The sequence below is a fragment of the Scomber japonicus genome, chromosome 18 (genome assembly GCF_027409825.1).
Source record: "Scomber japonicus isolate fScoJap1 chromosome 18, fScoJap1.pri, whole genome shotgun sequence".
Classification (NCBI taxonomy): domain Eukaryota; kingdom Metazoa; phylum Chordata; class Actinopteri; order Scombriformes; family Scombridae; genus Scomber; species Scomber japonicus.
Genome location: NC_070595.1, coordinates 8850983 through 8866040, shown reverse-complemented (window position 1 = coordinate 8866040; position 15058 = coordinate 8850983). Strand labels below are relative to the sequence as shown.

The 15058-nt window shown below is 41.2% G+C and overlaps 1 protein-coding gene across 1 annotated transcript; it reads right to left on the bottom strand.

The window, feature by feature from the left end:
• Positions 1-1765: 1765 nt before the first annotated feature.
• On the bottom strand, positions 1766-12677 carry ldlra (low density lipoprotein receptor a). The gene is made up of 18 exons (XM_053338788.1): positions 12405-12677; positions 9116-9241; positions 8872-8994; positions 7935-8315; positions 7690-7812; positions 7448-7570; positions 7187-7306; positions 6922-7047; positions 6630-6801; positions 6315-6542; positions 6094-6212; positions 5837-5976; positions 5540-5681; positions 5183-5326; positions 4799-5068; positions 4576-4656; positions 4292-4455; positions 1766-4083 (listed from the first exon to the last, which is right to left on the bottom strand). Exons 1-18 carry the CDS (start codon positions 12475-12477, stop codon positions 4027-4029), a joined length of 2712 nt encoding a protein of 903 aa, XP_053194763.1. The 5' UTR covers positions 12478-12677; the 3' UTR covers positions 1766-4026.
• Positions 12678-15058: the final 2381 nt, after the last annotated feature.

Sequence of the window (15058 nt, the reverse complement as noted above, 5' to 3'; positions counted from 1 at the left end):
TAGATGTATCACTCTATCTTTACTGTAATTTGTGTTATCAGCGTGACACTTCCGCTCTTCCCCAGCCTTGAACTTCACACGTGACATGACTGTTGGTGGGTTTGACCACATATCGGCAGGGTCCCACAGCTGCTTGTTTCCCCCCCTCCTCCTATCTGATAGCTGTTGTTTTGTTGTTGCTCTTAAAGCTTCGGATCAATTCACTGACTGAAAAAAACACATGTATCATTATAATTATCATTTTCCCTGTCAAGACAACAGCTTATTACTTATTGTTTTTGTGTAATAGACACCATGAATAAACACATTATAAGCTGCTCATGATGTCTACTAAGCTATGTCTGGAGTCATGGAAACTTCTCTGCTCAAATCAGATCAATAATATACAAAACTGTTGGCCTATATTTCCACATGATGAGGGGTGCTTTTTAATGTGTTTTGAACCCCCCACCCCTGCTTCACTGCCACCACTACAAATAAGTAAACCCTGGGGAAACACTGCAGGCTTTCACACACACTGTGTTGTTGTTTCTCCAACTTATGGTCCCAAACTGCTGGAGAATTTCTAAGAAGCTGCACGGTGTCTCCTTTCACTGTGACGCTCTGACTTTCTAGGAAGCATGTATTGTTTTTCATAGAAGAGCTGCAGATGCACAGGCAGCCCCCTGAAAAAAAAGAAAAAAAATCACGTTTTCAGCCTTTTCTGCATACCAAAGCTGTTAAACTATGGAATATACTGCTGTACTGTAAGAAAAACAACCAAAAAAAAAGTTCATCTTCCTCATACCTTAAACAGCATTTCAGCCCCACATAATAAAAAAAGTATGAAAGAAATATAGAATATGGTTTTCAGATGTGTCCCATGTTGCAATAAAGGAAAGATGTTGCAGCAATATTTAAGTAAGACAGTTCTTGAAAACTGACAAACATATTGAAAACATATGTCTCATGTAGTTGTTTATTTCATGTTAAGCGAGTTCCTCTGATTTAAAGTTAAAGCTCAGCTAAGATAAACTTCCAGTTTCTAGGAAATGAAAACTTGCATTTTTTAAGCTACAAAAAAATGTGATTTGATTAAAACAAACAAATACTTGTGTTAAGGATTTAAAAAAGCCTAATATGATTAAAAGTTGGTGTGGTGCTGATGTGAAAGGACCTATTGGAAGAGATGGAATATAATATTGACAGGTATGTTTCCATTAGTGTACAATCACCTGAACATAAACATTGTTGTGTTTTCATCAGCTTACAATGAGACATTTATATATATATATGTTTCTACAGTAGCCAAGAATGGACAAACCAAACACTGGCTCTAGGGAGGGCAATAGTTAACTAAAGGTAATGAATAAACAGTTGAAACAAGCTGAAAGTTATAATGTAGTCTTGACCAGCCTAATCATAGAGAATTATATTTATCAAAACAAACGTCACTGGTTTAAGGTATTTCTAGAGCCTATTTCACATAAATTGATATATTCTCATACATATTTCACATAATTATTTCCCCTTATTTCTGCTACTACTTCTGCCATTACTGTATTTAGCTCAGTTACTATCGTGCATGCATTTCAACTGAACTGTTTTCTAATCCAACAATCTGACAGCTGTTATATTGCTTGTCTCGATCCTCTATTTTCTACTTGTCTTATCTGTATTGAGTCATTGCTGTTGCAACACTTGGAAGGGGAAAGAGTTTGGCACAAGCATTATTTCACCACCAAAGTCAAAAGTCGTAAAAAACTGAATCCAGAGAGATGTGATTCTATAATAAATAGAAGCATTTATTTATGTACAGCAAATGTTTCAAGTTTACAACAAAGGCTAAAACGCTCACATCATTACCAAAAAACAGTAAAGAATAAAATATTTACATTTATGAACATTATATTTACACACATTTAAATCTGCACTGTTAGTCTATGAATGTGAAATGACTTCTTCTATATGTACAGCTTCACTAGCACTTATGAATTTGTTTCTTTACCTAAAAAGCCTCATGATGGTCATTTACCCACATCACATCTTTGTTATAGGTGTAACCTCACCTGCATGTAACACTGCCACATCCCTTAAACATCTCTTTGTAAACAGGTAGACACATTGATTTTATACAAATCCACTGAGTTCAATAGCACCAACATGAATATTTGAGTAAAATATGTCATTAAAAAGGCACATATTTGTCAAAAATCACAAAGAGAACATTAGCTTGAACAGCTATGGACAACTGTGTTTTTAAAACCATAGCAGGGCACATGGTTTCCTTCTGTTAGGAATGCTTGAATAAGGCAAGGTGAAGTTCTCGTCCTGTGGGAGGATGTATATATACACGTGTCTCAGCACAGAACATTAGGCACGGCTTCACTGGTAACACGTGATTGCATCAAAGCTATTCTGTTTTTCAAGGAATGTATAGGTTCTCCTGAGAGGGGCACGGGAGAGGGAAATTTAAGGATGGCTCTAAAAACAGACCCCCAGTCACAACTCAGAAGGAATAAGCTGAAAAGGTGCCTACCAGATGGCTGATGGAGGACATTTTAACCAGCTGGTCAGCTCAAAAGACATATGGTGATATGTGAAATCTGAAGAGTACAATACTCAAGGCACAAACACAGTGTGTGGTGTGTTTTTTGAGGTTAGTTACAGTAATGACTTTAGGTCCCTTTGGATGATATTTTTGCTCCACTAATATGGTGATGGCTGGTGTGAAACTCAAAGAATTACACACATACACGTAATGCAAAGGCTGTTTGAGGTCATACTGGTTAAATTGGCACTTGCAGAATTCACTACATACATTCACCTACTCAATTTTAGTGTTAGTGTTTGTCTAGGGATAAAACCTCAGGATCAGATTGTCAGTGCCATGCCACTTGTCCGAGGACATATTATTCCATAAACCCAATAGTTTAAAAAAAACTTCCCATTTTTTGTGTCCAATAAACAAAGAGAAGTAAATTAACAGTTAGACATTTTGGGAAATAAATCTATTGCTGTTCTTGCCAAGAGCTAGATGATAAGATTGATTCCACTTTTGTGTTTGAGCTGTAAGGCCATTACCATAGCTTAGCATAAAGACTGGAAACTGGAAAATAGCTAGCCTGGGTCTCTCTAAAACATCAAAAATAAACAGCATATCTCTAAAGCTCACTAATTAATCATTTATGTCTCATTTGATTAATCCAAACACAAACCAGATTGTTGAAAAGATAAGTTGTAGTTTCATGGGAGGTTGGACTCCCCAGAAGGTCACTGCTATTGCTATTTGTTGGTCACCATTAAATAGCTATAGCATGTAACTCTGCTAACTGAGCTTTAGAGGTTCTTGTATTGGCTTTTTTTGTCTTTTACTTTTCGGACAGAACCAGGATGGCTGTCTCCCCCTTGCTTCCAGGCTTTTTGCTAAGCTAAGCTAGCTTCATTTTTAGAGTGGTATCAAACTTCTCATCTAATTCTAGGCCTACGCGAATCTCCCAAAATGCCAAACTATTCCTTTAAACTATAAATAGTGCAAGATATAATTATGTTTAATCATCTCGTCACAAGACAAAAATAATAAAACTGTGATATGTTCACCTTATTTCTGAAATCTATCTAAAACAAGGGAAATTCACTATTATATGTTGCATCAAATGAGCTCAGTTAAACTGATGGAAGAAAAGGAAGACATTATGTGGCTATAAAAATGACACAGTTCTCTAGTTGTAACATCAGCATCACAGTTAGAATAAAGAATGAAGAACAGTAGATCGAGGGATCCAACATCTGATAATTTGGTATGTTTTGGTGAGGAATTGATTGTCAACTGTTTACTCGATGGGGGAAAAAAGCGCACCTAAACAAAAATGTTTCACCCTGGTTTTTCCATTGTAGAGCACTTGTTCGCCTGTGAGGATATAGTGGTTTCAGCTTGTCTGATACTGGCTTTGACTTCCATATCTTTGTGCTATGTGAGGTAAAAATACACGGACGTCCAAGATAGCTTATCACTGAGGCTCTTCTCTCCACTCTGGCCAACTTTTTTCAGTTTTCTGTGAAAGCTGGATTGTCCGCCTCTTCATCCAAGCTTACAACTTGTCTCTGTAAGACAACAAATAAAAAGCATGTCAGACATAACATTTATAGATAAAAGATACTGTCGCCAGTAGTGCCGATAATGTTAAAATGTGTTATTTTATTTTTTTAAAAACAAGATATAAGGAATTGTAAGGTGTTCTATTATGCAATTTGTTAATTTCAGTTGTTTCTGTAAAATCTGATTAGTAGAAGTGACCCCTGTTAGACTCACTTTTGGGTAGGTGTAACCATCGCTGCTGTGGTTCCTCCAAATGTGCACTTGGTCCTCAGTGGTTTTCTGATAGACTGGGTTGTCAAAGTGGATCGTGTTGGTGTTCTTCAGCCTGTAGTTCCTCCATAGCAGCACACCACCAACAGCCACTAAACAAAGGATCGCTACACGAGGGAGAGACATCCAGGAAGAGATTAGCCATGATGGTTGGCACTGTTGTCATCTCAAATAATTAGTAGTTTCTATGAGACAACACCTTGTCATCAGCTACCAAATCAACTCACCTAGAGGTAAAATGATATACAAAGCTATCGGGGTGGTGGAGGCAGTCTTGGGTATAGCTGCTGCCATTTCATGTCGGATATCTGAAGGAAAAGAAAACACACAGTTAATGATGCACACAACCTGATACTGTATATATATGCTTTGCAAAAGATGTTCATCAGGAATGTGCAATGTGTGTATGCTCAATTTGACTTTAACATCACAATCCATGCAAAGGCTTACCTGAAGAAGTGACTGGAGCATCTGTGGTGATATGGGTGACTTTTGGTGTTGTCGGCTGGTGTGAATGGGTCCTAGGTTGAGGTGTGGTGGTCCTGATTAAAGGCTTGGTGGTGCGAGGCACTGGCTTAGCCACAGTGCTGGTGATTACAATGGGCACTGTGGTGGTGCGGACCTGAGGTCTGGGTGTGTTCGTGGCTGGTACTGGTGGCAGTCGAGGTGGTTCAGTAGTCATAACTCGAGGCTGAACAGGAGCTGCAGTGGTCGGCACAGCTGGTGGAGTGCAAATAACAGAGGAGAATGAGTGAGAGTAAAATAAGGGTAATAATTCCACTACAATTGTTTAATTAACTTCTTGATTTCATCCCACATATACAATTTACATACCTGGTACACATCTCCTCATATCCCTTGCTAGCATCATGTTATCTGGACAGGCACATGTATATTTGGGGGGATGTCTGCCCACTTGAGGAGCTGCCAGGCACAAGAATTCACAGCCACCATTGGACACTTGGCACCAATCCCTGCCTGCAATGGAAAGGAATTTTAGTTTAACCTCTTTACATTTTTGGAAGCCAATACCAATGCAGACAAACAAAACATTCTTGTTATGCTTCCAAAACAGTACCTGGAACTGACTCATTAAATTTTTAGGGTTGTTGGAAATAAAATAAAATAATTATAAAGCAATTGAATTCATGACTAAAATTGAAAAATTCCAAATTCAAAGACTTCATTTACCAGTAGGCTGTTTGAGGTTGTGGTAGAGAATAATGTCTTCTGGTGATGCCAGATGCTCCGCCACTGGTATAATGTCTCCACCAGTCACCCTGTTTGCACTCAGAATGGCGTTATTACTGACATCTGTCCAGAAAAGTCTTTCCTGGAAGTGCACAGAAAAAAGAAGATCAACCTTTTTTTTCAGAGGAGCTGGCATGTGTACCACAGTTCACACGTGCAGTGAGGAGTTGATGGGATGTTGTGTTTACAGGCTCTGGGTTTATGTGTAACAGAGTTTATCAGATGGTAAATATATACCTCAAACACTGTGAGGCCCAGCGGGTGACTCAGCATGTGCTCGTCAATGATGAGGGTGCGTCGACCACCGCCCTGCACATCGATACTGGAGAGGGTGTGCAGCTTAGAGTCCACCCAGTAGAGCCGCTGGTTCAACAGGTCTGGGGAGGAAGCAGGGGGGAAGAGGGGGAAACAGGTCAGGCTACTATGACCACTGGAACACATAAATGGATAAAAAAGCAACTTGAAACCAGAGGGACATGAATGCTGGAGTTTACCAAGTGTAATTCCATTAGGCCACACAATGTTGTCGGTGACCAGAGCACTGCGGTCTGCTCCGTTTAAACCTCCCTTCTCAATTTTAGCAGGATTTCCCCAGTCAGTCCAATACACGAAGCTAGGAGAACAAAGATATATTTTGTGAAAATACTGAAATCACCAGACATTCCAGTAAGGATGATGGCATTGCAGTACATTCATCAGTTTTTTTTAGACTTACTTGCTGTGGGGGTCGACCACAATAGCGCGGGGTTTAGATAAGTCTCGCTGGAAGAGAGTTTTGCGACGGCTCCCGTTAGCGGTTACCACAGAGATGGTGCTGCGGACACTGTCAGTCCAGTACAGGTTACCATGGATCCAGTCGAAGGCAATGCCCTCAGGAGCATCGATGTCACTACCAATCACTACGGTGTGCTGAGTGGAGTCTTCTGCCGAGTCCATCTGAGTTCTGGATTAAAAGTGAAAAACTGGCATCAAGCAGATGAAGCAGAAAGACTAATTTCATTGTGATTGTTACTGCAGACACCTGGCTCACCTGTAGATCTTCTTTTGGGAGATGTCTGACCAGTATATCTCTTTGGTAGCCATGTTCATGTCCAGAGCCACAACGTTCTTTAGACGGGGGATAACCCTGGTGTACTCACTTTTGTCCAAAGTCATCTTTCTGACTTCATGACGGTTGGTGAAGAAAAGGTAGGCTACTGTACCTACAAAATCAAAGTAGACACAGAGTTTAACTCTTTATCCTCATAAAAGTCTAAAATATATCAGAAAACATGAATTATACAGTCAACAAACACTCTTGAAGGAACACAGATGATATTTACCGATGGCTTTGCAGGCTTTGGTTGCTGGGTCAACTTGGTAACCTTCCTCACACTCGCATTTGTAACTGCCTATCTGGTTGATGCAGATCTGGCTGCAGGTGTCCGGGTTGGCACACTCATCAATATCTGATTCAAAGAACAGGAGGAAACACCAACATGTCAGTTTGAGGCAAATTAAACCAATAGGATGTCACAAAACCTAAAAAACCACATGGATGTTTGATTATTTCTGGGTATAACTGCTCTGATGTTTGGGATTTTGCACCTTCACAGCGTTTGTTGTTAACTAGTCTGTATCCGGTGGGACACATGCACTCGTAGCCAATCCTAAGGTCATTGCAGATATGAGAGCAACCACCATTGTTGTACAGGCACTCGTTGGAACCTGTAGAAGGAGGAAGAAAATGTTTACTACAGTATTTTCTTCTAAGGACATAACTAGTACTCTACAGCTGCAGACACCCTTGTTAAAATACAGAAAGTAGTAATTAAGCAGACAGTTATGTATGAGGCTCTCTGTACTCACCACATTGCCTAAGAGGCTCATCTGACCAATCCCTGCAATCACGCTGCTTGTCACACACCTTTTCCATGCTAATACACTCCCCGCTGCGGCACTTGAACCTGGTTGGGCCCTCACAGTGGGTCGCTGCACATGAGATATGTAAATACAAGACGGCGATCAGGTAAGAGCAAGCTCAGCTGTGGTTCAGTTATAGGCACAGACAGCAGTTTTTACTGATGAAAAAAATTGAGGGATCTTCCTACCATTGACACAGCCAATTTCGTCACTCATGTCCCTACAGTCGTATTGCTGATTGCACTGGCGGCTTCCATGGATGCAAGTGCCATCACCACATTCAAACTCATCAGGACGGCAGGTGGGATGAGCTAGAGGGATGAAACAGGCAGAAATTTGAAATGAATCCAAGAGGTGATAACTTGAAACCAGGCTTTTAAATAATGCAAGCGTGTAACCAACAAGGCAAGGAGAATTTTGTTGTTACACTCACCACAGTTAGCTTCGTCTGATCGATCGAGGCAGTCAGCTCCTCCGTCACATTTCCAACTGCTATGGATGCACTCTCCACTGCCACAGCGGAACTCCAGCGCTGAACAGTGGTGGGCAGGAGAAGACGTATGTCCTCCTGAACCACAGTTCTGGGGCCATTCGTCTGAGCCGTCGAGGCAGTCGGCGTCACCGTCACAGGACCACAGGCGAGGAATGCAGAGGGTGTTGTTGCACTGGAAGGACGCAGAGTTACAGGTAGCAGGTGGGCAAGAGGCCTCATCACTGCCATCATCACAGTCTGCTTCGTCATCGCACACGAATGAGGATGACACGCATTGGCCATTCCTGCAGCGGAACTCTGTGTCTGTGCACTGCTTGGGCGCTAAGAGAGACGAGAGATGACAGGGAGATTAGAGCAATGAAACAACAGGAAAACATTTGAGTAGGGAGGAAGGAATGGGATGAAAATGAGAAGAGAAGGCACTGTAGTTCAGGAGGTAGAGCAGATCATCCACTAATCAGAAGATAGGTGATTAGATCCTCAGCTCCTCCAGACCCCAAATTGGTCTTGATGACTGTGCCATTAGTGTGTGTGTGTGTGTGTGTGTGTGTGTGTGAATGGTTGAGTATTATGGGCCACTTTGGAAAGGAAGCGCTATATTGCTCCTGATGAACAGGTTGGTACATTGCATGGTAGCCTCTGACATCAGTGTATGAATATGTGTGTGAATGGGTGAGTGTTGGCATGCATTATAAAGAGCTTTTATAAGACTAGAAAGGTGCTATATAGATATAGTCCATTAAAAATCTGAGAGTAACATAATAAGACGAATCAAATATGTTTGAGGAATAGGTTAAACAGATACAATACATGGCTTGCAGACTGGTTAGTAATATACTTTAGTTGAAGTTAACTCCAACACTGCATATCAACTCACCACAGCTTTCTTCATCCGCTCCATTCTCACAGTCAGCTTTTCCATCACAGCGCCAACTACTTGGTATACAATGGTTTAGGCGGTCCGAACAACTGAACTCGGTTGGTCTGCATGTTTTGGCCACTGGAAATGAAATACACAAAAATGATGAATGAGATTCTACAATCATCAGGCTGAGTTATTTTGGGATCTACACATATGTATGCAAATTCAATCCTCATGTTAAGAAACATGTGATACTCACAGCAAGTACCAGGAAGTTCATCTGTGCCATCTCCGCAGTCATCTGTGCCATCACACACCCATCTGATCGTGATGCATCTCCCGTTCCCACACTGGAACTGTGTGGCTCCACATGTTGTCAATGCATCTATGACAGACAGATATAAACTCACAGTTCAGCTAAAAGGGCTATTGTTTTAGTTATCATCTATCAAGGGCCATTACAGGAAGACTCCACATAAACACAGACGTGGCAGCAAATGAAAAGAATTGAGGTCACAGAATATTAAGTCTCCTATTAAACAAGAGCCCAGCTAGCAGCTCTGCAAGTCTGAACTTAGACACAGTGGTCCTTTGAACTAAATGCTAACATAAGCAAGGTGACTGCTGATGTTTAGCAGGTATAATCTTTACCACGTTCGTTATCTTAGCTCTTCAGTGGTTCTCAAACTTTTCCATGTCAGGGTCCCCTAAGCTAACACACATTAGCCCATAAATGAAAAGTTTGACCTGCTGGTGGCACTAGAGGAAAAGTCAGGGGATCAGCAAATTCATCCTCTGGAGACTGTGAATGTCTTTACAAAATTTCCTGGAAATCCATTCAAGTAGCTGTTTACATATTTCAGTCCGTGCCAAAGAGGAGGATCAACTACAGACCAACAGATGGAGAAATACTATTTAAAGGGCCATGCAATTTTTTCTTTTTTTATAAAACTGCCTCACTTCACAAAACACCAGTAACCCAAAGAACGTTGGACTTAGCTCACTTGATACTTGAACTTGTGTTTTTCTTTAAAAAGTTGGATTCACTACAGCTGTGTTGTTGGGGCTACAGCACGTGTTCAGCAATGGCAGATGGTGATAAATTTACTGCTAGAGGAGCACGAGGCTTGGATGTATATATACTGCTACTACACCCACATACCCAAACACACACTGGCATGTTACTACTTGTGTAAGTAGGGCAGATAAATGGTTAACACCAAGTCAAACAGACCTATGTAAGCAGTTCAGCTTGCATTTTTCATTATCAGCAGGAAGAAGTTCACAGACACAACAGAAACCTCATTTTCCAGTGTTAATGATCCAAACACATTTGAAAGCAGTTCATCTACTGACACACTGTTGCTTTCCCAACCCCCATCTTTAATGGACCCGATGAAGCCACTGAAGTGGAAGAACCAATTAGGCTGTACATCAGAGAGACAGCACTTTATGAAAAGGTGCTAGATAGAGGCCATGAGGGATTCCTCCTTCTAGCCCTTGGGGCTCTAAACCCTGGATGACCACCTGTTTCTGACAGGGACCAGAGGGAGGTGTTCTACAGTAACACCACCCGCAGCTTTGCAATTAGCGTCGTCATACCCTGCTACAGTAAGATTTGCTTTTTATGAATGAGAGAAAATGCTAATCAAATATTTATGTACTAGTAGGTTTGTACCACATATGATGGATGTTAAAATACATAATTTATTGCTATGAATGTCTGACAGTACAGTAAATCATAAAAGCCTCTGAGTGAAGTCAAACATCTGGTGCCATTGGTCATGGTTGATGGTTAAACAGTAGTTTAACAAGGAGCGGCTTTATTTCCTCAAGCTGCTGCCAGTTGCGGAAATGTTTTTCTGTTACTGTTGTAGTAACTTATATGACTCTATAATTGCAAACAGTCATTTCTGTGTTAAAGCTGTAAAGTAGGTCCACAACTTAACACTATGCCAATCATTTCTTTATGACTGCATGTGAAAGCGTGCCAACTGCGTGGGCAGTCTGCCCGCCCATGGAGATAGCAAATTTCATGTTGATAAACCTGGTTTTATTATAGGGATTTCCTTGTAGATAATCCAAAAGAAAAAAATCTGGAATATATTAACTGTAAAATAGATTATAAACTTTCCTTTTTCCTCAAATGTGTGAGAGACAAAGTGGACATCTGCATCATCTCATTCCCCAATTCACCCAAAGCCAAGTTCACGCTGATTATTTGCTTAATGGGCTTAAAGTTCAGACCTTGAAAGACAAGATGAACTGAACGCATGTGCTATCCATTGTTGACCAATCAGTGCTGGAAAAAGATCAAATGTACTTAATGTTGCCCATTTTGTGACGTCTGGTGTGTTTAATTGATCGACCATGAGGTAAGCAGAAAAAGTGATGGGAAAGTGTTCATACTCTGATTTCAAAGTCATATTTCTATTAGGTGTGTCACATAAAGATAATCTGTCCTGATATGGGTGAGAGACAAATACAGGTAACCACACCATTTCACAACATGGGGGACAGAAAAGAGTGGCAGTATGACACATTATGTCTGGATGGTGACAGCCAGTTCCTACATGTTTCACCACACACCGTTTCCCAGAACCAACATACGGGGAACAGGTCTGACAGTGGCTTAATGTCTGAGTGTGTGACCGACACTAAGGAATGCTGTCTCAAGACAATGTCTGTTTGTATTGGGGAGGCTCCATTCATTTCCACAGAATAATGGCCATTTAAGGTAAAAGGAAGAAGGTCTTTTGCAAACAGGTTTGCATCATGTAGGAATCATGGTGTGGAGTGTGAGTAAGAATATATGCACCTGTAATACTGATTTTTTTTTTTTTAAACCCAGATTCATTTAAATTCTATCATAATGGATTCTCCACAATGAAAATGCAAGTGGCGCCCATTCCCACATTATGAATGGCAACAGCTTCAAAAACCGGCTTTTCAGAAACCCCGCTTGACATCTTTACACACACACACACACACACACACACACACACACACACACACACACACACACACACACACACACACACACAGTATTCACACTCCTGAAACCTCATTGGCTGTAGAACGTGCTGGGAGCTCAGCGCCACTAAATGAAAAGCACAAAAAACACAGGCAAGAATAATAGAGATGAAATCTACAACTAAAGCTTCCACTGTTTCATGGCTTATAGATAAAAACTACTGACTGTTGAGCTGAGTTATGGAAATGTGTGAGATTGAATTAAACCTTTTTTGTTTGGCTTGAATATACATTGTGAGAAAAAGGCAGAGTGGGAGAGAGATTTGACCTACATTCTGAGAATAATTGCGCCCTCCCCCCATCACCTTGCATCCGGTGCTGTCACAAGAGTGGGTAATTTAAACCCATACACTCAGCGGCTGTCCAAAACCATATTTATATTGTTGTTGTTTTTTATTTATATATATATTATGAAAAATTAAGTTGAAGTACAACACAGTTTGATCTTTTCTTGAGACAAAAATGTAGGTAATTAATTAATATCTCAGGATGAAATGCAGGAAATTTGAACTTACTTGTCTGAACAAGGGAGCAGATGAGAAACACCAGTAATGCGTAAAACGACCGTCCCATGTTTTCCAGCCGCATTGGAAGATGTAATTGCGGACTGTTGTGTGACTGTTTACACCAGTGTCAGTAAATGTGACTGCTGTTTGACACTTCCCCTGTAAAGGTGATAGTAAAGCCTCTTGTTGCCTCCGTACTTGTGCGCTCTGCTCTGAGATGATGTTGGTGCCGCCGCTGCTGCTGCTGGAAGCTCTACGGAAGGATGCTCAGCACACTGTAATGTTTGGCAACAACATCAGACCCATTTCAATGTGGTCCATGGGTGGGTGGGGCCCACGGGGGCCCGGGAGGGGGTAGGCGGGATTTGGAGTGGTGTGATTTCGGAGGCACACATCCTCAACAATCGGGAGGCGGAGCTCTGCGTGGACATGGCTTTGACTATGAGTTTAACCCTTTCAGAGAGATGAAGGGGAGGCAGCCATTCATGCACACACACTATTTGGATACATTAGTTTCACTGCCTGGAGGCTGACTCTAACCTTTCAACTATACATGTGTAACAGGGGTGTAGCTATAGGTTGAAACTGCTCTGAGGCCCCTGCTATCATAAATCCAATACTGTGTGAGTGCTCTCTGGTTTGGGGTCCCTACACTAATTTTTCTCTCTTTAATGGTGGCTCTGATGCACTTACATTAACCTTACTTCATACTGAATAACTGTTATAAAACCAAAATTGGCGATGTCAATATTTTATCCAGGTAAACAGGCTGTCCAGGTCAGAGGGATTGAAGTCCAAAATGTGTCCTGGGACGGACAGTCTCTAAGTCTGTGAGCCTACACTCCGTCAGATGTTCATATTTGAATAAAACAAATAACCCGGTCAGCAAACACACACATGTAAGAGATAATCTAAAAGTGGCCCATTTCATATGGTGCTGGTAAAACAGCACCAATAGATTTGGAAGGGAAAGATTACTGATTGTGTTACATGTCAAGCTCATTTCATTAGACCATGTCTGTAATCAAACTGGTAAAAATTACACAACCAACTAATACTAACAGGCCAGTGTCGAAACCTTCTGTTTAAAAAAGATTGGATATAGGCCATAAATCCATTAACACAGCTTTTATCTTCATATCTTACATCCTGAATTGTGGCTTGCCACCGCTCATAAAAAAACATCAGCATGTGTTTCCAGGTTCAAAGTCTGAAACTCTCACAGGTCCATAAGATAGTTTACAACGAGATTTACATCAGAGTAGGCACAGAGATAGTAAACAACAACCTTGAACCAAGCAGTACGACCACCATTGAGTTCATACTCAGAATATACCTCAGATATATTAGAAATGTAATTGAAAAGAGTTAAATAGTCCAGATATGTCACATGGTTGGTAATGAAACACTGGTATTGGTTTAAAAGAATGAAGAAGGGGAAAAATCAGGTTGGTCATGGTAAGTAAATACATTGACCCCATCACTATCACAGAAAGGGTTATACATTCAGATAAGATGGCATCTGCGTCCAACCACTCACCCAGGATAGCCTTTATTGACCTGGTGCATTTTATCATGCCTGACTGGCCTTCAGTGTTACTCCAATGCTGATAAATGTGCACAAACAATTGGTATTTCAAAGAAGTATATGACACAAACGCAAAGAAAGTAGTCGAACCGACCACGTGAGAAATCCTCATGGCGAAAAACAAAACACTGACTGTATTTCTGCCGTCCGGTCAGTACAAGAGTGCAGTGCCCTCCTTCACCTCAGTGCTGAAGATCTGAAATGAGAGAAAGTTGTCACCCTGTTGCCAGTGATAAAATATGCACACATAAACCTGAAGGAGAATGAAATGAAGAAACAATAGGTTTACAATAGTTAGAAGTTCAAACAACTTAACCTCAGAGGAATGTAAAAGGGGCATTTTCCCTCCAATGTTGGCCTTTTCTCTGAGAGTGAACCCACCCGCCTCTAACCCCACTGTACATTGGGCTGCATTTAATAAGAAGTGACAAGGAATTTTCAGGCCTCTGGTAAAAGTGGGTCTCTGGGTGATTGGCTGTGAATTTTTCTATACTTTCAAATGAGATGCTTGCTGATTAAGTTTGTGGGCTCCCGTCCCAAAATGCACACACTCTCACACACCCACACACACACATACCACCTACTATCTTCTCTTTCGGCCTGTTATGATTGATACTGGAGAGAGATACATTCCTGAAGTTGAGAGAGGGAGAGTAAAAAAAAAAAAAAGCATTAATACCACCCGAAGCATAAAGAAAAGTCAAAGTGTTTTTATTCACAGTAGGAACCAGAGAGAAGAACACGCCCTTCTACTACAACTGATATTCTTTGTGTCGTTATGCGCACATCTCCACCTCTTCATTCCAGCTTGTGGAAACAGTTACTAGTTCCTCCAGTATTCTTGCTGCCACATCTCACATTCATTGCTTCATTTTCAAAACAAGCAGTGTCTTCGCAGCTGAAGGTTAAATCAGGTTCTCCCAGAAGCAGTCCAGCACGTTTTTGGCTTCTGCTCCTCAAACACGGGAGGGGCAGGGAGAGGGGGGGCGTGAGGTGGGTGGAGAGGGGTGGGGGACGCACTCTGCAGTAGAATATTTTCTGGCCTCTACATTAAATGTGTGTGTGAGAGAGTTTG

Bases quoted from the DNA above. Each gene is read 5' to 3' on its own strand.
- ldlra (XM_053338788.1), bottom strand. From the start codon at position 12,477: ATGCGGCTGGAAAACATGGGACGGTCGTTTTACGCATTACTGGTGTTT. The intron at 5,327-5,539 runs GTAAATGAAGTC...TTTCCATTGCAG, and splicing joins CAACCTCAAACAGCCTACTG to GCAGGGATTGGTGCCAAGTG. The intron at 4,456-4,575 runs GTGAGTTGATTT...TCCCTCGTGTAG, and splicing joins GTATATCATTTTACCTCTAG to CGATCCTTTGTTTAGTGGCT.